At 43.6% G+C, this 23,495-nt stretch overlaps 1 protein-coding gene across 1 annotated transcript in view; it reads left to right on the top strand.

The window, feature by feature from the left end:
* mcf2l2 (MCF.2 cell line derived transforming sequence-like 2) overlaps positions 1–23,495 on the top strand; it is a 334,271-nt gene that overhangs the window by 284,395 nt on the left and 26,381 nt on the right. The window contains exons 27-28 of the mRNA XM_078207045.1: positions 14,762–14,830; positions 23,057–23,062. Of these exons, the coding sequence (XP_078063171.1) occupies positions 14,762–14,830; positions 23,057–23,062 (75 nt within the window). The remainder of the gene's footprint in view (positions 1–14,761; positions 14,831–23,056; positions 23,063–23,495) is intronic.

Here is a 23,495-nt window from a genome sequence, read left to right as displayed (position 1 = left end):
GTCTGCAAAGGGTAGATTGTTGCAGTGAAAGCTCTACTATCTGATGCCTGTCTGGGACCAGAATAAGGCTCATCATGAAGAGGACGATTCTGAGAGAAACTCTCGGAAAGGGGAAGAAAGGAAGACCATGGAAAGGAAGCTGCAGCTCTCTCCTAGACCCTCCCAGCCCCACCAATCCATTTATCTTGGAGGAACTCTTTGTGCTTCTGACCTGCTTTCACCTGGTGGGCATGTTCAGTGACTTTCTTGCTTTGGCCTGGGTTAAGTTCAAGTAACATGGAATTCTGCCAACAGCTCGTAAGCACCTCAACCATCAATCAGCAATGCGCATTTATAGTGTCCAGCAAGATTCCAGTGGTCAAGAGGTGGAAAGGCTGAAGCTTCCATTACAGAGGCTATCCTGTCTCTTTCCAGAAGGCAGTGTTACTCACAATTTCCACCTATATGCCAAACAAGAAAAGCCCAAATTTTGTATAGCATTAAGTGGAAAAATGTTGATATACAAAATGAAAATGCATTAAGTTACCATGACACTATGAAAATCTATGGCAATTTGAATTGAATACCAAGCTCTAAAAACAATATGTGGGTTTACATATGTGCATTCAAGGATTAATAATTACACCAGGAAGTGAAATGTTTCAGGTGGTTTTAGCCTCGAATCCACATTAACAATTCTAACCTAAGAATTCAAACTCATTGTCCATGCATGGCTCCATTGCAGTTTACACTATAGTCCCTGTTTTTTCAGTTCAACTAATGAGATAAAATAATCCAAAAATTGGACAATGAGAATTATGCTGGATTAAACTTTCCAAACTGACCAAAGGACACTTCTCCTGTTTTTTTCCGCCACTGCTGCAAAATTTGGCCAGAAAATATGATGAAAAAATGTCTAAGAGATGCCCAACTGGGAAAAAAAGCATGTGTTTTGGTGCAAAGAAAATCTGTGTGCACTTAAGGATATTTCAGTTTTCCTTCTTACCTCTTCCTCTTCCTCTTTCCTAGCTGATGTCCCTTCCAGTCATAACCTTGAACGTTCATCTCTTGCTAAAAAGCGATTTACATTGCAGGGTCTTTCCAATCGCAGACCACAGCAGAAAGGTAAAACAACTAAGTGGAACTGGTGTAACTTCAGTGTCCGTCCTATACCGCATGGCTCTTCACTTTTCCAAACAACTATCACTTTTCCATACAACTATCACACACTATTACATACTTTACCCATGTGTAATCTGTCAGGTATATTTCCTTATGTTTTCTGTATAAGTTGTGTGGCCTAATTTTGTCATCTGACTTTCATTGTATTTCTTCCGTCAGTCATTTAGTAAAATCTCATAATGCTCACAAATGTGAATATTGCTGTCATTGGATCACAAATCCTAAAAGATAGACAATTAGCTTTTAATTTGTGAAACATACAACTCATGGTATTTCATACTTTTTCACATCAAAACTGGTAAAATAAAACTTTGCAGGGATGCCTTACCTGTAAAGTCATGAGAAACCTTTTTTGCCTAAGTTGATAAATGTGTCAAGCCTTGATAAGACACATTCCAGACCAAGAGGTGCAAAGGAGGAAATAGCAGAGACTCTAACAATTATTTTCCAGTCCTCTCTAATTTCAGGTATGGTGCAAGAGGATGGGAAGATTGCCAACATTTGTACCATTGATTATAAATGGAGGAAGGACTAGACCGACTGAGTACAGGCCAGTCAGTCAAACATGGGTGGAGAGCAAATTATTTGAAAAAATTCTGAGGGACAGTATGAATTATTATTAGAAAGTCACAGATTATTCAAGCTCAACCATCATGAATTTGTTATAAGGGAAGGTCAGATCTGTCGAAGTTGATTGATCTTTTGATTGTTTTTTTTTAGGAAGTAACAAGGCGAATTGATGAGGTTAGTATATTTGATGTAGTCTTTGTGGATTTTAGCTAGAATTTTGACAAGGTCTCAAATGACAGACTGACCAGGAAAGAAAAAGTCCATGGGATCCTAGAGAAAGTACCAAGTTGGATCCGAAATTAACTGAGAGACAGAAAGCAAGGGGTAACAGTCAGTAGGTGTATTTAACTTGGAAGGCTGTTTCCAGTGGAATTCCATGGGGCTCAGTATTAAATCCCTGGCCTTTTATCCTATTAATGATTTATACTTAAATGTAGGAGGCACGATTACGAACTTTGAAGATGGTACAGAAGAGGAAGGAAGCTGTAAACTGCAGGAAGATGTCAGTGGATTGGTCAGGTAGACTGAAAAGTGGCAAGTGGATTTCAATCCTGTGGTAATGCATTTGAGGTGGGAAAACAAGACAGAGGAATGTACAATAAATGGTAGGAAACTTAGAAGTTTGAAGGAACAGAGAGGTCTGGGAGCTGCTATCCATGGGTCCCTGAAGATGGCAGGACAAGCAGATAAAGTGGTTAAGGAGGTATGTGGGATACTTTCCTTGTGAAGCCAAGGCATGAAATACAAGAGAAGGGAGATTACTATCGAACTGTATCATATATTAGTTAGGCCAGAGCTAGAGTACAGCATTTAGTTCCGGTCACTGCATTACAGGGAGAATATGATTATACTTAAGAAAAGCGGAGGAGATTTACAAGTATGTTAACAGGAATGGAGAATTTAGCTATGAAGAAAGTTTGAAACTGTGGTTATCTTCTCTGGAATAGAGGAGGCTGAGTCGAGCTTGAATTGAAATATATAATATTTTCAGACGCCAAGATTGAGTGGATAGGAAGGATTGAGAGTTTAATAAGAAATAGGTTTAATGTAATTTGTAGAAGGGTTAGAGGGGAGTCTCACAGAGGATACGGGGGGTCTGGAAATCATTACCTGAAAGGCTGACAGAACAGAAACCCTCGTCACATTTAAAATATAGTTAGATATGCATTTAAATGCCAAGATCTACAGGATTATAGAGCAAGATTTGATTTGATTTGATTTGATTTATTATTGTCACATGTATTAACATACAGTGAAAAGTATTGTTTCTTGTGCACTATACAGACAAAGCATACCGTTCATAGAGAAGGAAACGAGAGAGTGAGAATTTAGTGTTACAGTCATAGCTAGGGTGTAGAGAAAGATCAACTTAATGCAAGGGAAGTCCATTTAAAAGTCTGACAGCAGCAGGGAAGAAGCTGTTCTTGAGTCAGTTGGTTTGTGACCTCAGACTTTTGTATCTTTTTGCCGACGGAAGAAGGTGGAAGAGAGAATGTCCGGGGTGCGTGGGGTCCTTAATTATGCTGGCTGCTTTGTCGAGGCATCGGGAAGTAGCGACAGAATCAATGGCAAGAGCTTGAAATCGGAATTAGTCTGGGTAGTTCATTTTGGCAGCACTGACACAATGGCTGAATGACCTCCTTCTGGGTCATGCTTCTTTATGGAGGGATTCTTCAACATCAGTTGGGATCACGGTACAAAATGATGGAAAATGGGATTTGTAAGGGCTGAGCAGACAAGTGGTATTCCTCCTACCAACAATCCCACCAAGACTGCCATTGCTCATTCCTTTCCTGACATGCTGTATGGTGGTGAAGGCAGAGGTTGGGGAGGTCTGGGGTCACGGTAGATTTCATGCTTTCTGCCACACTTACTATCACTCCCTAAGGCCATATGGAAATTAGGGACGAACCCCAAGGAGTGGCAGTAAATACCCAAAGGATAAAGATGGCCTCATAACAGCCTGTGTTTCCTCCTACAATCCAAGAGACAGCAACTGAAAATGTTGGTCTTGGCCTCATTCCAATCTTTGGAACACTTCTGCCCCTTAAGTTGCAAGGCAGATTTTCTGGGACAGCAGCAGCCCCCAGCATTTCCTCCTTGACCGAGGTTCTCTCTCAACAGCAGGAACCCCTTCAAGAGCTTTGAGCTGGAGAAGTACTTCAGGGCCAGTGTAGAAATGAGAGTACTGCCCTTAAAGCACTGCCCTGAAGAATAGCCAAACATTATCCATTTGGCAGAACCATTATCATGATGTGTGGCTTTTATGAGCTTTCTGTTCTGCAATTAATGGCAGTCATTTTGACCTTTCCAGATATGTGAACACTACTTATATATTTACAGTCATGTGATTTTCCAGAATTGAATGTAATTTGCAGACGAGAATCAGAAAGTGCTTTGCAGGTAACGGCAAAGTCTGACAAATCCATTAAGGGCTAGACAAGGTTATGTTTTAAACCATTTGTGAACGCTCTTACTTAAACTAGCAGGTGAACAATTTCAAGTAATAAACAGTATTTATTTTTAAACAACTGGCTGTCACCATATGATGTCAAAATATATTTTAAAAAGTCTGAATAACTTTCCTTTGGGTGGTGTTACTTATTCCTGAAAATTTGATGGGTTTTATTAAAATTTATTAGTAAATGGTACTAATTAAGAGAAGAGAACATTTTGGATTTTGTCAGTGTCCCGAAACCAAACCATTTGCCTGTTGTAACTACTGAATTTAACCACGTTTAAAATGCGAGCCAAGCAATTAGTTTGTGTTGGACTAGTTTAGAAGCAGAAACAAAAACCACAACTGAACCACACAAGTTCAGTACAAGCTGGAAGTGCCAGTAAAACCCAGGCAAGTATTGTCCCTGAGATGCGTAGTTAGAGGGATTAGCGGGTAAATATGTGGGGGTAGGGCCTGGGTGGGATTGTGGTCGGTGCAGACTCGATGGGCCGAATGGCCTCCTTCTGCACTGTAGGGTTTCTATGATCTTTCTATGATCTAAATGCCAATGAATCTGTGTGAAATCTCAGTCGAAGATAGAGAACCAAACAATAGGTAATTTTATACAAATAATAATCTAATTTCTTCTGAAAGGATTAAGCCAATCAATCAAGACGAGACTGACGTTTTTACAGCTTTTAATTCAGGGTTGAACTTTATTCTGGTGTCTCGCTGTCAGGAGGTGACATGGGCTTACATTTCACACTTGCACTCAGATGTTTGGTTGCCCTCCGGAGCTGCCAATCAATCACAGGATTAGCCAATCAGCAGTGTCAGCAGCAATACTGGCTACTGCTGGGGCTGCAGCTGAAAGAACAGAACACCAGGGAAGGACAGCAAGCCTTTCCACCAAGTGTGTAGCATCTGGGCCAGTCAGACAGCAGGACCTGGTGAGGTGGGAGGAATGGTGCTAGTTGGTGCTTGGTGAGGGCAGGCGGTGCAATTGGCATGGGCACCACCACCCCTCCCCCCTCTGTTAGCCAAGTGGGCTCAAATGGGAATCAACTTGAGGGGAGATCCTATGAGGAGAGGCTGAGGGATTTGGGATTGTTTTCGCTGGAAAGGCGGCGGCTAAGAGGGGATCTTATTGAAACATATAAGATGATTAGAGGTTTAGATAGGGTGGATAGTGATAGCCTTTTTCCTCTGATGGAGAAATCCAGCACGAGGGGGCATGGCTTTAAATTGAGGGGGGGTAGTTATAGAACCGATGTCAGGGGTAGGTTCTTTACCCAGAGGGTGGTGAGGGATTGGAATGCCCTGCCAGCATCAGTTGTAAATGCGCCTAGTTTGGGGGCGTTTAAGAGATCCGTAGATAGGTTCATGGACGAAAAGAAATTGGTTTAGGTTGGAGGGTCACAGTTTTTTTTTTAACTGGTCGGTGCAACATCGTGGGCCGAAGGGCCTGTTCTGCGCTGTAATGTTCTATGTTCTATGTTCTAACTGGGAGACAAAAAACAATAGGACAATAGGAAGTGGCCCTTAACTGACTGTGGCTCATTCGGCCTCTGGACAGGAGGGCCATCTGCCACCTTCCCTGCCACCAATTCCCTGGCTATATTCTTCAAATTCTCCTTAAATACAGAGGTGGGTGCCAGAGGACTGGGGAATTGCAATAAGACCATAAGACATAGGAGCAGAATTAGGCCACTCGGCCCATCGAGTCTGCTCCGCCATTCAATCATGGCTGATTTTTTTCTCATCCCCATTCTCTTGCCTTTTCCCCATAACTCCTGATCCCCTTATCAATCAAGAACCTATCTATCTCTATCTTAAAGACACTCAATGACCTGGCCTCCACAGCCTTCTGCGGCAAAGAGTTCCACAGATTCACCACTCTCTGGCTGAAGAAATTCCTCCTCATCTCTGCTTTAAAAGATCATCCCTTCAGCCTGAGGTTGTGCCCTCTGGTTCTAGTTTTTTCTACTAGGGGAAAAATCCTCTCCACGTCCACTCTATCCAGGCCTCGCAATGTTACACTCTTGTTCAAAAAAAGGTGTGAAGGTGAACCCAGCAATTTCTTGCCAGCCAGTTTAACCTCGTTGGTGGGGATGCTTTCAGAAATGAAAATTCAGGACAAAACTGGAGAAGTGTGCATTAATTAAGGAAAGCCGGCACAGATAAGCCAAACCATGTTTAAGTGACATTGTTGAGTGTTTTGATGAAGTAACAGAGCATTGATTAGGATAATGCTGTTGATGTACTGGGCGAGGGAATCCAATCGGCATTTGATAAAGCACCACATAATGGGTTTGTCAGTAAAGTTAAAGCCCATGGAATAAAAAAGGACAATGGTGGCATACATACAACATTGGCTGAGTGACAGGAAACACAGAGCTGTGATGGAAGATGTTTTTTCCAGGCTGGGGGAACGTATACAATGGAGTTACCTGGGCTTTGGTACTTGGCATTCACACAATAGTAATCTTGATATATTTATATGAATGACCTAACTTAGGTGCCGTTCATTCACTCGGGTGTGCACTGTCCAGTTGTCTGCTGATCTTGATCCTGAGCTGCCTCCTTGGCAGGTTTTCAGTGGGGTTTGCCATTGCTTTCCACTCTCTGGGCTAGGGCGAGGTGGCTAGTCAAACTGGGTGTGTGTAGGGCACAAATTCAAACTTTGCAAATGACACAAAACTTGGGAGTGTTGCAAACAATGAGAATAGTGATAGACTTGAAGAGGTCACAGATGGGTTGCTGGAATGGGAGGAGGTGTGGCAGATGAAACTTAATGCAGGGAAGAGTGAAGTGATACATTTTGATCAGCAGAATCAAGGGAGGCAATCCAAAATAATGGATACAATTCTGCAGATGGTTTGGAAACAGAGAGACCTGGGAGTTTATGTGCACAACTCATTGAAAGTGGCATAAACAGGTTGAGAAAATGGTTAAAACGACATACAGAATCCTCAGCTAAATTGAGGCTTAGAGTATAAAAGGAAGAAAGTTATAATGAATCTTTATAAAAGATTGGTTTGGCCTCAACTGGAGTATTGAATCTATTTCCAGGCACCACACTTTAGGAAGTATATAAGGCAATAGAGTGGGTTCAGAGAAAGTTTACCAGAATGATATTCAAGGATGAGAGACTCAAGTTGCGTGAATAGATTGGAGAAACCAGAGTTGTTATTTTTTAGAGAAAAGAGAAGTTTGGCACGAGATTTGATAGACGGTCAAAATCATGCGGGGTCCAGATGGAGAGAGATACTGTTCCCATTGGTGGGAACATCGAGAACCAGAGGAGGCTGATTTAAGGTGATTGGCAAAACAAGCAAGATTACACGAGTAGGAATGTTTTAATGCAGTGAGCGGTTAAGATCTAGAATGCATTTCCCGAGTGTTGTAGAGGCAGATTCTATAATTGTTCACAACAGGGAGTTGGATAAGAACCTGAAGAGGAACTAATTGCAGGGCTGTGGGGAAGCATGGGAGTGGGGATTGGGGATTGGGGGGGGGGGGGAGGTAGTAGAGTTGCTCTTGCAAAGAGCCAGCACTGACTTAAAGGGCTGATTGGCCTTCTTCTATGCTGTAACTATTCTATGATTCTACATGGAGGTTGATTCTTGCTGACAGTAGTGCTAAATGGTGGAAACAAAGAAGAGAATCGATCCTCAATGGGGTGCCAAAGGTGACATTGCACCAAGGAAAGGTAAGCAATTGCTTGAAATGTGTTCAAACCAGTGGGAATGGAGCCATGCAAGGGCATCCCAGGGGAGAGATGTAAAGCAGAATGGTGTAATCAAGCATTGTGAAAAAACTTTGGAAATATTGAGGACAAAGAGCACTTAAATTGCAGTGAAAATGTGTTTAGCTGTGCAATGTTAACACAGGGCATTAATTAGAGCCTTGAGTTTCAAAATGGCACCACTGGCATCACATCAGTGTTACACACTGAAGGATACTCCACCCTGCAGTTTGCATCCCCTTGGACTACATCATGACAGAGAGAATGAGCAGATGATTCAGAACAGGAAAAGCTGCTGGAAAAAGGAGGAAGATAGTAAGAAGGGCTTTCACCCGGAGGCTATGACCACTTGAGGGTTCAGGGCAAAACTCTCCCACCACAACCTCAGTGGGACAGTGTATCAGATGTCTCTACTTCACCAAGGAGCTCATCACTGAAATCTGCCATCTGCTGTAACCACCACAGCCTCAGAGTACAGCAAAGACAGCATTGACCGTGACTGCAAAGGTGACTGTAGCCAAGAAATTATATGCATCTGGCTCACTTCAAGCTTGATCAGGCAATATTTGCAACATGTGTTAGTTCACGACTAGATCCCTGATTAGAGGCTGATAACTTTGAACAAGAGATTTGAATTCTCAGTGACCAATTTAAAGGAACTACACAGCAGGATTTCAAGTGGTAAGACTTTTACTGTAACAAACCAACTAAAAGCAACATCAACACAACTTTGTAGGCAATTAATATACTCGGCTACACAAAAGTTACCCCACCCCCCAAACCAACTTTAATTATTAACATGACCGGAAACCCCAAGCCACAGTTATACTACACGTCCTGCTCACTACAGGTGGAGAAAATTCTGGAACAGCTCTGGGCCTACACAGCCCAGCTGTGATCCACAACATCCCAATGTGGATGGCAGCAGTCTGAGCTGGCTGGCTGAGAGGTAGAAGCAAGGACATTGGCAGTGCCAGTGGTGGGAAGATGAATGCTGTTCTTCTGAGAGAGGACAACAGGCTGATGCTCGCAGGGTCGCTGCTGCTCCCTCCCACGGCACTTTAACAGTTTTGATAATCCATTGGAGGACAGATTTCTGGACTGCTGAGCCGAGCTGCCCCTTTGAGCACCAATGCTCACAGACATGACAGCAGCAGTCTGCGCTTGCATGACTTCAGTCTGAGCTTCCACTGCAGAATGCAGAATCTGGGTGCCTGCTGTTTGTGCTGCAATGGAAACTGTGACATCCAACATTGGCCATCAGACACGATGTGGAGATGCCGGCGTTGGACTGGGGTGAACACAGTAAGAGTTTTAACAACACCAGGTTAAAGTCCAACAGGTTTATTTGGTAGCAAATACCATTAGCTTTCGGAGCGCTGCTCCTTCGTCAGATGGAGTGGAAATCAGACACTACACCATGGTTGAATCTGGAAGTGTGCAGAGGATGTTGGCCAACACTGCCACACAGGAAAAGACGAGTTCCAGGTTGAGTGCAAAACCCTGCGCCGTTAATGCCAGATTCCTCCATTCTTCTTGACAATGAATACAAGTCTCTTGGCAGGCTTCCCAACGACCCAAGCATTTCAGTGTGCATATCCCCATAAGCCATCTTCTGTGGGCTTCCCCATTGAAATCTTCATCTGAGTCCTCTGCAGCAAACCCTGTATATGACCTTGCCCCTATGGAGAGCTGGCTGATGTGCTATTCCTGCTAGCTGCCCTGGCTGCCTGATACTTGTGCCCAATATCTCACCACATGCCTATCCCACCTCTGTGCTATCCTCCAAAATATGTGCAGTGTCACGTTCTAGGCTGGGGGTTGCGAGTGCGAAATGTAAGTGATGACGTGCCTTCATCATCACTACCTTCTTGTTGTTTCTCTATACCTGGCCAGGTTGCACTTCTCAAGTATCTGAAAGGAGAAAGGTACATCTGTAAGTTTAAGTTTTAAGTTTATTAGTGTCACAGGTAGGCCTACATTAACACTGCAATGAAGTCACTGTGAAAATCCCCTAGTCGCCACACTCCGGCGCCTGTTTGAGTACACTGAGGGAGAATTTAGCATGGCCAATGCACCTAACCAGCATGTCTCTCGGACTGTGGAAGGAAACTGGAGCACGCGGAGGAAACTCACGCAGACAGATGGAGAACGTGTAAACTCCGCATAGACAGTGACCCAAGCCGCGAATCAAATCCGGATCCCTGGCACTGTGAGACAGCAGGGCTAACCACTGTGCCACCATGCCGCATGTTGTAACTCGGAAGAGAGTGTGGGTTAGGAGACGATGGGATGTGGTAAGAATGATTAGATATGAGGATAATGTCATGCTTGATGACTTCAATCATTCTGCCGGTCATAGCCTCAACAACAGGCATCCTAACGGTAGCCAGCATTGTCTTCTCCATGATGGTTCTGAATTGTAGCTACAGATAGCTCCTGCTATCTCCAATTGTGCACTGTTTTATCCTGCAGGAGAGGGAAGTGGATCAGTGAATACTGTGTGATCTGTTTGGATGATGTGATTGTCGTGGTTAACTATCTGGCAATGTGTACGCACCATGAGGTGTAATCGTGAGGCTTGCAGCACTGCTATGCATGTGAGGGTACATTGGAGCTATGAATTTGAGATTGAATCCTGATGGAGAATGTTGGTTGGGTGAGTGATGGGAATGTAAATTGACTAATGTATGAGGTTAGTACTGCAGTTGGTAGGATGTGATTTATAATGATACATTTACTGACTCCAACTGCTGGTGGTTGAAGTTCTTGTGGCAATTCATCTAGGTCATCAGAGCCCAAAGGTTATCCACTACTGCCTTATGAACATGTGTTTGAAGAGCCTCCTGTAAATACAAGACATCTCTTCTAATTTCCACCTTCTTCATCAAGGCCCCCAGTGTTATGCTGTTATGTAAAATGTCTATGGTCAGGCGATAGCCTAGTGGTATTATCGCTAGACTATTAATCCAGAAACCCAGCTAATGTTCTGGGGACCTGAGTTCAAATCCCACCATGGCAGATGGTGGAATTTGAATTCAATAAAAATATCTGAAATTAAGAATCTACTGATGACCATGAAACCATTACCAATTTTTGGAAAAACCCATTTGGTTCACTAATGTCCTTTAGAGAAGGAAATCTGCCGTCCTTACCTGGTCTACATGTGAGTCCAGAGCCACAGCAATGTGGTTGACTCTCAATTGCCCTCTGAAATGGCCTCACAAGTCATTCAGTTCAAGGGCAACTAGGGATGGGCAATAAATGCTGGCCAGCGAGCAATGCCCATGTCCCATGAATGAATTCTTTAAAAAATTCAATTGTAAATGACTTCCAGTACCTACTCCAGCCATAATTCATTTAAGAGGTACCAGTTAGTTTTGAACAGTGCAGGCGAGCTTTAATAAATACAAGCTGGCCTTAAGTGCTGCTAGCCACCCATGATATTGCCCCCTGTTGATGCATCCAGCAAACAATAATTCAGTTTGTGCTGGCCAGATATTGCGATCATTCAAATTGGCAGGCAACACAGAATTAACGCCACTTTACACTCCACCACTCAATGATGCAGTCTTGATTTTCAAAAACCGAACCAGGCCAGGAGCTAGGTAGTTAGCCCAGTCCCACGTTGTTTTGCCAATGAATGAAACACACAGCCGTTTCATTTCTATAGATAATAAGAAAATTGAATGATTTTTAAAATATTTTTCATTTTTCCTCTTTACCACCCTTATTATGCCACACATCCTCACTTGCTGAGAAACAACCATTTTATCATCATGTGCTATGTACTAATTGCAGAAGCTTTCCATGTGATGACTCATTCTTCAGTTGTCCTTCCTTTCCTATGGGGAAACATGCTCTATGATGATCTTATGATAGAGGTTGTGAACTTAGGGAGGCGTTTTATGGGGGTCAACACCAGCTGAAGAGCTGGCGAGAGACCTGGATTACCTCCTTTGGGGAAAGGGTCATCAAATCAGGCAGTTAACAGGCCATTGGTCCTGGATCAGGACCCGAGGGCCGGGAACTCCTGCTGCCAAGAGCTGCCAGCCAATCAGAGGCCATTGAGGAATAATGGCTTCTGCAGCCACTATTCCTCAGTAGTCTGGGGCCTGCAGTCCACCCACTGCAGGTCCCAGGACAGCAGGAGGGGTTTGATGTGGTGGGGGTCTGGGGGGGAGGCATAATGGGTCAGCAGCAAGGGAACGGGTGTTGCTCACCCCTTCCAAAAATGGGTCCCCGATCAGGCCTTTGAATGAGGTCCTGCTGACCCCAGGAAATCACAAGTAACCTGCACAGCTTTGCTTGTCATGCTACCCACATGACGACAGGGCCACCTGCTGCTGGTTTAATATCAGGGAGAGGGTACAAAGTACCATCCTGAAAGTGTGATGAATTAGACACAAAATGTGTCCTGTTGTTAAAATGTTGAGCCACGGCTGCAACCCTCACTTCCCCTTTAATGATCTTTTCTAATTCATTATCAGTGAGGACTGGTTAGCTGAGGTGCCAAGATGACAGAGTGTGATGCAGAATGACAGCAAAAGCACGGGTTCAATGCCAGTGATAGTTCACGGAGGCCTGTCTTCTCGCCTTGCCCCATGCTTGTGGAGTGCAGCTAAATAGAGCTGAATAATCTGGGAGTCGGGACAGAAACCACATTGATGTGGAGCCAGCATGCTCCATGCTGATCCGCCCTGCAGACACAGAACGCTGCAGAGCAGATTATTGAGGGCCGAATGGGGAATACGTTTCAGCATAGGCGGCACGATAGCACAGTGGTTAGTGCTGCTGCTTCACAGCTCCAGGGTCCCGGGTTCGATTCCCGGCTCAGGTCACTGTCTGTGTGGAGTTTGCACATTCTCCTCGTGTCTGCGTGGGTTTCCTCCGGGTGCTCCAGTTTCCTCCCACATCCAAAGATGTCCGGGTTAGGTTGATTGGCCAGGTTAAAAATTGCCCCTTAGAATCCTGGGATGCGTAGGTTAGAGGGATTAGCGGGTAAATATGTGGGGGTAGGGCCTGGGTGGGATTGTGGTCGGTGCAGACTCGATGGGCTGAATGGCCTCCTTCTGCACTGTAGGGTTTCTATGATTTCTATGAAAGCATCTGGAGCTGTTACCCAATCCAATTGGCTGTCAGCTCCAGCCCCAGGAAAACTGCCAGGACTAGAGGGGAAGAGGGGAGGAAGAAGATCAAGGTCCGTGGATCTCCGGAGCAGATAAGTCTGCGGTCTTGGGTCAGGAGGGTTTGGGTAGCTTAGGGAGAGGGGCAGGGGAAGGGAAGGGGGTGGATTTAAGGGGGGAGTGGATAGGAAGGAAGGGGGAGTTTAATCTAAGGGGGACCCACATTCAGCAAAGGGCAATTGTCAAATTGTGACACCCTCACCCTTCCTTGCTGCCCTTTAAGTATTTGACCTTAAAAACTGGGCTTCCCGCTCCCATTGGGCTGCCTGCTCCAAATGTTTTATGGCATGGGCACCGTATCATCAGGGCCAATCAGTTTGATAACAAGCCTTTTTGATCCTTGATTATTCATTTAAACATGTCAGGCAGGCTGCCGATTTTGGTGCCCCCCCCCCCCCCGCCCCCCCACCCCCACAGTTCCTATATTATGGGGCAGAGCTTGGGAGTGGAGGGGGGGAAGGTGGTGCCCATTAACCCTCACCTGCCCCCTTGCCCCACCCCCTACAGGATACACACATGCCGGGGGCACCAAGAATTCAGTACCATTGTCTCTCTAAAAAAGCCATGATGTGGAGATGGCGGCGTTGGACTGGGGTGGGCACAGTAAGAAGTCTCACAACACCAGGTTAAAGTTGACTCACCTGATGAGGAAGCAGCGCTCCGAAAGCTCGTGATTCCAAATAAACCTGTTGGACTTTAACCTGGTGATGTGAGACTTCTTACCGTCCCTAAAGAAGAGATGTGGTCTATGGCTAATTACCTATTACCTACCCATATGACAAGAAGAGCTACACATTCCTCTTGAGCTCCACACAGCGACAGCTCTATTGTATTTAGCTGCTATTTTGTCAGCTGCATAAAATAAAAAATACTTTCACTTTGCACAGTAAACATTTAAGATAGATCTTTCATTGTGTTTTTGTCACATCGCAATATCCTGGTAATATTTGGAACTGAAATCATCAATAGTGTTTTAAAAGTAGCTTTCATTAATCTCTGGAGCAAAGTGAGAAACAGCTTGCTGATGCTTAAATTATATTTTATTGAAACGCATTACAAAGTAAACAGATATATGCAATTAGGCTTACATAACGAACATAATGATTTCATTATCTTCATTCATACCATATAAACAGAATGCAGATTGGAGAACAGTTTATTCTATTGCTCTCTGTTGTGTGTTTTCTACTTATTGCTTACCATAGAATTTACTAGCTCCATCTTTTGTTTCCTTTATTTAATGGAAAATATTTCCAACCATTCAGTGTAGTTGATGTGGAGTGTCTGAAGTTTGCAAACAGCATTTCCAATGTTACTCATTATTTTGCTGTGTAAATACAGTTCAACTGAATTCACTTCCACCAAAGCAAAATAATGAAGAACACACCCGTTTGTGTCTTGCGTGAAGTAGGTTTCAAGTGGTAGAAAGAAAAAGCCATAAAATATGGGTTTAAAAATAAAAGTATATGCTGGAGAAAATGTAAAAAATGTTTTGCAGTAAAGAATGTATTTTGTAAATCAGTTGTAGAAAGAAGTGCAGGCAGAGCATTCTGCTTTTATGGATGGTATCTGACCAGTGTTTGCCCATTACTTTACTGCTTGCTCTTAATGGTCTTTTTTCTAACCATCACATGCATTGATTTTCTGTGTTCTCAGAATCACAGTCTAAGGAGCCAACTGTAATTCGCCGCATTTCCTTAGCTTCCTCTGTCAGTGCTTCACGAGGTAAACATACATTATAATTACCGTTCCATTCTGCTCCATTCCCAGTTTTGACTAAATCTGATTAATACACGGGGTGTTGCATTTCCAAAGCCCTGCGTATACCACAGAAATGGAGATGCCGGCGTTGGACTGGGGTGGGCACAGTAAGAAATCTCACAACACCAGGTTAAAATCCAACAGGTTTATTTGGAATCATGAGCTTTCGGAGCACTGCTCCTTCCTCAGGTGGGTGATGAAGGAGCAGCGCTCCTTCATCATGAATTAGCCACGCACCAGATGAAGGAGCAGCGCTCCAAAAGCTCGTGATTCCATATAAACCTGTTGGACTTTAACCTGGTGTTTTGAGACTTCTTGCTATATCACAGAAGAAAATTTCAAAGCTCCTTTGATTTTGATTTGCAATCATATTCACATGGGAGAAAACTGCCTTAATAAATCCATTTACAACTAGTTAGATATCTCCTTGAGCAGACCATAAGCTGGAGGATCATATTGTAGTTTCTGCCATTCCAGCCCAATTGGCAATGTCACTGTTTGTTAACTGGGGATGGTGGGCGAGCAGTAGATAACCAGAAGATAACTGTGTTGTGAGGAAAATCGTTATCATGCATTCCGTTCCAACTGAATCTGACTTCTCATTTGTTGGTGACAGAAAAATGCTGTCAGTTATACTATCCTGGTCCACGGCCCAGAATGCTAGTCGCCGCAGACTGGACAGGTCAAATAGCCTCCTTCCTTCTGTGATATAACAATTCTACAAACATGCCATCTTTTAAATTGGAGCCAAGCGCACTGTGATATATGTAGAAGAGAAAAAAAAGTGTAGATTTGAAGACAGTCAAGGAACAAACCTCTAATAAATTATATAGAACAAAGAACAAAGAAAAGTAGGGGTATAGGAACAGGCCCTTGGACCCTCCAAGCCTGCGCCAATCATGATGCCTGCCTAAACTAAAATCGTATGCACTTACAGAGTCCGTATCCTTCCATTCCCATCCTCTTCATGTACCTGTCTAGTTGCCTCTTAAATGCTGCTATCGTACCTGCACCCACGACCTCCCTGGGCAGCACATTCCAGACATTCACCACTCTGTTCAAAAAAACGTGCCTTGCACATCTCCTCTAAACTTTTCCCCACGCACCTTAAACCTATGTCCCTTAGTACTTGACTTTTCTACCCTAAGAAAGAGCATCTGACTATCCATTCTGTCCATGCCACTCATAATCTTGTAAACCTCTGTCAGGCCACCCCTCAACCTCTGTCATTCCAGTGAGAACAAACTGAGTTTATCCAACCTCTCCAACCGCTCCTATTTTCCAAGTACTACACAAAAATTGCTGCAAGTTTTGTCTCCATAAATTGAAATTAGGTATACATATATCACAATATAGGGGTAAGTTTGGGAGAAAAGGAAGAAATCAAAATGTTTAGTAACATAGCATTAATCAGCTTATTCTAGAGCTCATTTGGAATTAATCCAGCATGGATCAGGTTGCATTAATAATTAACTTGCACTCTGCAGTCATTTAAAATTTACTTGCGCTTTCCTGTTTTTTTCCCCTTTCTCTTGCCTGCTATCCTAAAAGTGCTGATTTTTGCTCAGGTACATTTCCACAGAAACTAGCAGCCTTCTGGTACCTAACCCAAGTAGCCATTCTTCTGTGTGAACCTAAACAAAGATTGCCAGCCAGTTTTTCACTCTCCTATGAAACTAATTGCAGCACCCCAACTTTACATTTGGCCGAGATCAGCTAACTTGGTACAAACTTCACCTATGGAACTTCAAATCTGAATTATCTGTTAACTGGAATTCACATTAGTATTCTCAGTATAAACTGTGTTTAAATATTATAATAGCAGTGATTTTCTTTGCAACTAACTGATTCCTTACTTTTTCACTTATTATCAGCTTATTTCACTCTGTACTGTGACATATGCACAATGACTGCTTATTGATTCATAAAGTGAATTTACATTCTAACTAAATGTGGTAGTTGCTATTTCCATACATATACACCAGAAAGTTGTGACGCTTATTAAAAATTCCTTCACAGGATGTGGGCATCGCTGCCTAGACCAACATTTATTAGTCATCCCTCATTACCCATCAGAAGGCGGTGGTGAGCTGCCTTCTTGAATTACTGCAGTCCATGTGGTGAAGGTACACCCACAGTTCTGTTAGCATGTACATTTATCACACAACTACATGATGATGTAGTGTGCAGAGTTTGACATGCAGTCTGCTGGCATGTGGTGTGGCACTTTATTTCTTCTAAACTGAGCTGCTAGTTAGACAACATAGCCACACAGACCACTACACAAACGAGAGTGTACAACGCTGGTCATGACTCAGAAATAAAAGGCAAGAAATAGCAAAATGGAAAAAAATCAGTGGTCAGAGCGATAGTAGCTGCAATGTAGGATGGAGTATAAATCAAAAAATAAGAATGCTTGTAAGAAAGGTATTGCAATAATCATGGGAGATTTTAATTTTCATATAGATTGTACAAATCAAATTGATAAAGGAAGCATAGAGGATGAGCTCACAGAGCATATCTGGGACAGTTTCTTAGAACAATACTTCTGGAACCAACCAGGAAACAGGCTACTTTAGTCCTGGGAATGTATAATGAGACAGAATTAATTAATGACTTTGTAGTAAAAGATCCTCGAGGTTAGAGTGATCATAACATAATAAAATTTCACATTCAGTTCGAGGGTGAGAAGGTTAGGTCTGAAATGAGTATCTTGAACTTAAATAAATGCAATAACTCGGGTATGGAGACAGATGGCTAAAGTGCAATGGGAAAATAGGTCAAAAGTTAAGATGGTAGAGAAGGAAGGACAAACATTGAAGGAGGTAATTCATAACTCTCAAGAAATATATATTCAATTAAGAAAAAAAAGTCTCTATGAGAAGGATGCACCACTGATGGCTAACGAAGGAAGTTAAGGATTGTATCAAATTGAAAGAAAAGATGTGCAATGCCATAAATATTAGTGGTAGGCCAGAATATTGAGAAAATGTTAAAAACCCACAATGGATGACAAAAAAAGAGAAGGGAGAAATTGGAGGATAAGAGGAAGCTAGCAAGAAATATAAACAGACAGTAAAAGCTTCTACAAATATTTAAAGGGAAAAATGTAACTAAAGTGAGCATTAGTCTCTTAGAGGCTGAGACTAAGGAATTAATCGTGGGGAAAAAAGGAAACGGCCAACATTTTGAACAAGTATTTTTTATCTGCCTTCATAATGGAAGATATAAAAAGCATCCCAAGAATGATAGAAAAACAGGGACAAAAGGGAAGAGCTTTTTTTAATTCATGGGGATGGAGACCTCTCAGATTAGAATCATAGAATAGAATCATCGAATCTCTACAGTACAGAAGGAGGCCATTCAGCCCATCGAGTCTGCACTGACCACAATCACACCCAGGCCCTATTCCCATAACCCTCATTTACCCTGATAATCCCCCTGACATTAGGGGCAATTTAGCACGGGCCAATCAACCTAACCCGCACATCTTTGGACTGTGGGAGGAAACCGGAGCACCCGGAGGAAACCCACGCAGACATGGGGAGAAGGTGCAAACTCCACCCAGACAGTGACCGGAGGTGGAATTGAACCCGGGTCCCTGGTGCTGTGAGGCAGCAGTGCTAACCACTGTGCCACTGCTAGGCCAGCATTTATTGTCCATTCCCATTTGTTCTTGAGAAGGAGGTGATGAACCACCTACTTGAACTACTGTAATCCATCAGGTCCATGTCAGAATGGTGTGGCCTGGAGGGAAATTTGAAGGTGATGAGTGCCCCATAAATTTGCTGCCCTTCCCCTTCCAGCTGCTACAGGTCATGAGTTTGGAAGGTGCTGTTGAAGGACCTTTGGATCTTGTAAATGTGCACGTTGTTACCACTGTGAATCACTGTGGATGGGATGTCCAATCAAGTGGGTTATTTTTCCTCGATGTTGTTGGAGCTACCGTCATCCAGGCACGTGAAGAACATTCCATCACATGCCTGACTTTTGCCTTGTAGATGGTGGACAGACCTTGGGGAGCCAGGAGGCAAGTTACTCTCCTCAAAATTCCCAGCCTTCATTGAATGTCAAGGGGAGATGGTTAGATCCTCTCTTATGTGGCATGAATATTTCTTTAAAAAAATACACAATCATACAAGGAAAAGTATTAAGGAGATAGTAGCAGGACATTTAGAAAATCAGAATGCAATCAGGTGGAGTTAACGGCTGGGATCTTACCACTCGCCATGCCAGTCGATCGGTGTAGCAAGCCAATAAGATAGGGTGAAAGGTGAAAAATCAGGAGGTTTTCTCGCCCGTTTTTTCAGCGAGGTAAGTCGTGGTAATTTATAACACATGGGGCCGGAAAGATTGCGAGAAGTAAGATATCGGGCATGAACCCAATTTTGGGCCTCTCGTGATCTTTCCGGCCCTGTTCTGCCAATGAAATCAACCTCATTACCGGGACGGGGTTGTGGAGTTTTAAATATTAACGACACGCTTAGCATGCTTAGATTCAGCCAGAAACAGAACAGTGATCAAGAGACTCACTCACATGTACCATCTATAGTTGGGTTCCTGTGTGATCAGTTGATATCATGGATTTGGTTCCTATTCTATGAAAACAGACAATTGTTTTTTTCTGCTAAACACATGGGCCTGGATTTTGCCAAAAAAATTCTAATTGCCGAATTTGCGTAAAAAACTGGAATAAATCCCACTGGTTTTTTTAGTGGGATTTTCAAAATGAATCTCCCACATTCTGTGCACTGCAGAGTGCCCAGGCATGAATCGCGATACAAATCTGTGGGTGGGGCCCGCTGGAGAGGCCGGCAGCATAGCACTGAGCAGGTCACTGCGCGTGTGCCAATCTGTCAGCGCTGTGACCGGCGCATGCGCAGTGGCCCCGCACTGCCGGCCTTCCAATTGCTGGCCAGCTTCATTGCCGGCCATCCCCATGATCCCGCAACGTTGCCCCTCCGATCCTCCCAACGTCCCGATCACTGGCCTTCCAGACGTCTCCCAGCCAGCCCCAAAAACCACCCCCTCCCCCCCACCCTCCTGGGCCGCCTTGATATCCCCCCCCCACCCCAGTAGTCCCGATCTCCCGATTCTCCCCCTCCGATATGTGCAGTCCTGAACACCACCCCCCTCCCCCCCCCCCCCCCCCCCCCCCGCCCCCACACACAGTCCCGATCCCCCTAGCAGGCTGAGGCCCCCTGCCCCCCACCCCGATGGCCAGCCCCGACCACCAGCCTCCTTCTGCCTATGATCCCAAATACAAAGTGGCAGTGGGACCCCCCCCCCCCCCCACTCCCACTGATCTCCCTCCACATAGGCCCTGCCCCCAATAGGCCCGACCCCCTTGGCACTGCCCAAAGCCTGGTGGGCAATGCCAAAGTGCCACTTTATCCTGTGGGCAGTGCCAGGGGACCAGGCTGGCACTGCCAAGCTGACAATGCCCAGGGACCAACCCCCCCCCTTACCCCTGACCTCCTGGGATGCCTCCATGGCTGGAGTGAAACAATCCTGGTGAGAGGGGAGAGGCTAGCAGGCCCGGATATTTCAGTCCTTATAATAGGATTAAATCCTGTTAATAGGATTAAAACTTGAATTTAAGTATTTTAATCAGCTTCACCCTGTTTTCCGGCATGGAGCTGATGATGCCAGAAATCCGGCGGCCAGAGACGTGTGGAGGCCATGGCACCCAGCGGGGAGCCCACTAAACGGCCCCTGCTCATGTCTCCCGGCCAGCACAGCAGGCTGGGAAAATTGCCCCCATGGCATTGATGCTGTCCATTCAGATCTCCAAGGCACTGTCCAAGGATTGATCTGCCATAAAGCTTGCTTGACCAGTGTGGAAGGTGAGGGACAGGTGGGGGAGGGGAGGGTGCTGCAGGGTGTGAAAGCACCCTCACTTGGTTTTCCACTTTCTTCCAGTCAATCTATGGGCCTCGTCATTCCCTCTTTCTGGCTGCAAAATAGGAGTTGGGTGGACTAATTTCCAAGCAGCATTCCTCCCACCTGGTCCCTTTCACAAGGTCCAAGAGCACCCACCTAAAACAAACATCGGGCATCCTGATTATGCTCAGCATGGACTTGTTGCCTGCTTTTGAATCCTGAAGCTGAATTTGGTTCAATTTGTATGGATGTACAGTAGTCCCAAAAGGCCACCAGAAGGAACTACAGAATAGGTCATTTAATTTATTATTAAACTTCCCTTCCTGGCGAGCTAAGATGAGTAGGAGTGTTCCTCTGGCCTCTGATCACCTATTTCCCAATTATCTCCCAAATCCCTCCAAGTCCCCACTGTGGACTAACACTGCAACTCACTAGCATTATGTAGACGTTGCCCAAAGTCCATTTTCCGATGAGCCTCAGGCCTTCATCTCTCGATGTACTTTGCAAGTGGCATCTTTGTGCCAGCTTTTCTATAGAACAAATTTCCCGACCTATGTGGCATCAGAAACTGTGTCAGAGGTTTGCAACTCATTTGGTTTGGGTGCATTCAGCATCAATTAAGAAAAGTAGTAGCGGAAATAAATATTAAAAAACAAAAATTGGAAATGCAAAATAGGAAGAAAAGATTTTCATCAGTGAGGGTTTTCAGAATTCCAGATAAAATATTTTTTTTCAGATGGGGTATCTTTTCCTCACTGTGATGTCTCTTTTAAGCAGTAACGGTTCATTGATGGTACGGGCTACAGCAATGCATGAACTCAAAAGAGAATTCTTGTTTATATCAGACCATATGCTTCTGTTAATGAGCTTCACATTTGCTTTCTCAGCTCTTTCTTAACAAGAAGCGTTTTACCACTAATCAATACCTTAGCTAAAACTTCTCTAAGGATTAAACATTAAGCTCAATGGATTTTATTCAATGATCTTTCTTAGTTCCAGGTTATATATCAGACAATGCTGCTACTTGTATTAACTGAACCTGTGCTGGTTTATTTGTTGTAAGGTATAAATAATAAAAGAATGAATTATGGAGCTTATTGATATGTTTTCATGCCTCTGCAACAGGATCACTTTCTGGGCCAGATGTTAAAGCTAAGAGATATGAAATAAAGAGTGACCCAACTCCACTGGGGTTTGAAGGTACAGCTGCATTTGATGTGGGGAAGTGCATGCTGCGATGTACTTTGCTAAACAAAAGAGCTTGTCTGTTCTCATTTCAGGAGAAGCTCTTCATTTCATTGTGTCCCATAACCATGTAGTGGGAGTTGACGGTAACGTGGCTGTAATTGTGCTTCAGCTGTTTGTGACTGTGTGTCAGGTGTTTGTGACTGTGCATTTGACGTTTGTGATATTGTTTCAGACAAAATAGACCGTTTATCGTCTCTCATTCATAACGCATCATGCAATCGAACAGTTGAACTGAATTCAGAAGTTTTTGCAGGAAAACATTGGAGTCCAATCCACTTCCTGTCCATCCCCCATTCTGCATACTGGTTTTGCAGTCAAAGTTCAAGTGGGAATTTCTGTGCATGTCCTGTTGAGTAACCTTGGAGCTGCATGACTGATAACTGTGGCTAGTTTGAACTTCACTGTTCACCCACAGGAGCTGAAGGAGTAAGCACCGCAACAGCAGTTAAACTGGGGGAAGAACCTTTCCAGAAAATAAAAATGGAATCATCACATTTTTGCATGTTTTTTTTAAACCGGGGCAGAATCTTCTTAAGGGGCTCAGGGAAACCTGACCTGCACGCTTTCACGTTTATAACGTGATCGGCACAGGCTTTGAGGGCCGAAGGGCCTGTTCCTGTGCTGTACTGTTCTTTGTTCTACAAGCTGCACACCTGATCCATGTGTGAAAATCCAATTTCCCACCAAAAAAAAAGGGGTCGCTGTTTGCGGACCAAACAAAAAACATCAGACAAAAATCTGGCCCTAAATGTAAGCTTTAAATGTTTAGCATCCATTTTTAGCCCCTTGGTTGGTGCTTATCATTTTCATTTGTAATCTGCCAAAAATATAATCTGGTGGGTTAATTACCTTGAGTGATTCTTGCTCACATTCTAAAGGCTGCCTCAGCGATTGTATCATCAAATATCCGGGAACATGCTTCTTTCTTGTTTGTTTTCTGATCCGAGGTGGCGGGAGGGTTGGGGGAAAGAAGGTTAATAAATAAAATGCGAAAGTGAAGCCAGAAATATTTATCAAAATATACACAGAAAACATAAGTTGAACAAGTAAGAAAATGAGTGAAAGGTGACCACAATGATCAATTAGAGGGGTCAGTGATTAGTATAATCACTGATATTTCGCTTCATTTACTTTTAAGTGAAAGTCTACAGGAACAATGTAATGGAATTCTAAGTATGGAACCAGAGGTCCAAATTCCATATGTTCTTTTTATGTTTAGATTAATAGAAACATTTGCAGAAAGACATGTATTTTTGCATCTATGTTTTATTTAGTAGCATATTAATCGTATTTAATATAGTGTTAATGTTACTTGTACTATGCAACATGCATTTTCTGTTAATATCAGAAAGGACAGTTAATCACAGTGCCAAATATAATCTTAACCTCTGCCGCTATACTGTATGCATTTTTAAAAGGTATTTTCCTAAATGTTTGCAGGAGCCCATTGATTTGTCATTCCTTTTCTCAATATCTCTCTACAGAAATTCCTTACTTT

This window comes from Mustelus asterias, chromosome 3, assembly GCF_964213995.1.
Source record: "Mustelus asterias chromosome 3, sMusAst1.hap1.1, whole genome shotgun sequence".
In the NCBI taxonomy this organism is placed as follows: Eukaryota; Metazoa; Chordata; class Chondrichthyes; order Carcharhiniformes; family Triakidae; genus Mustelus; species Mustelus asterias.
Note: the sequence above shows the minus strand (reverse complement) of the source record. Positions and strands in the feature narration are given on the sequence as shown.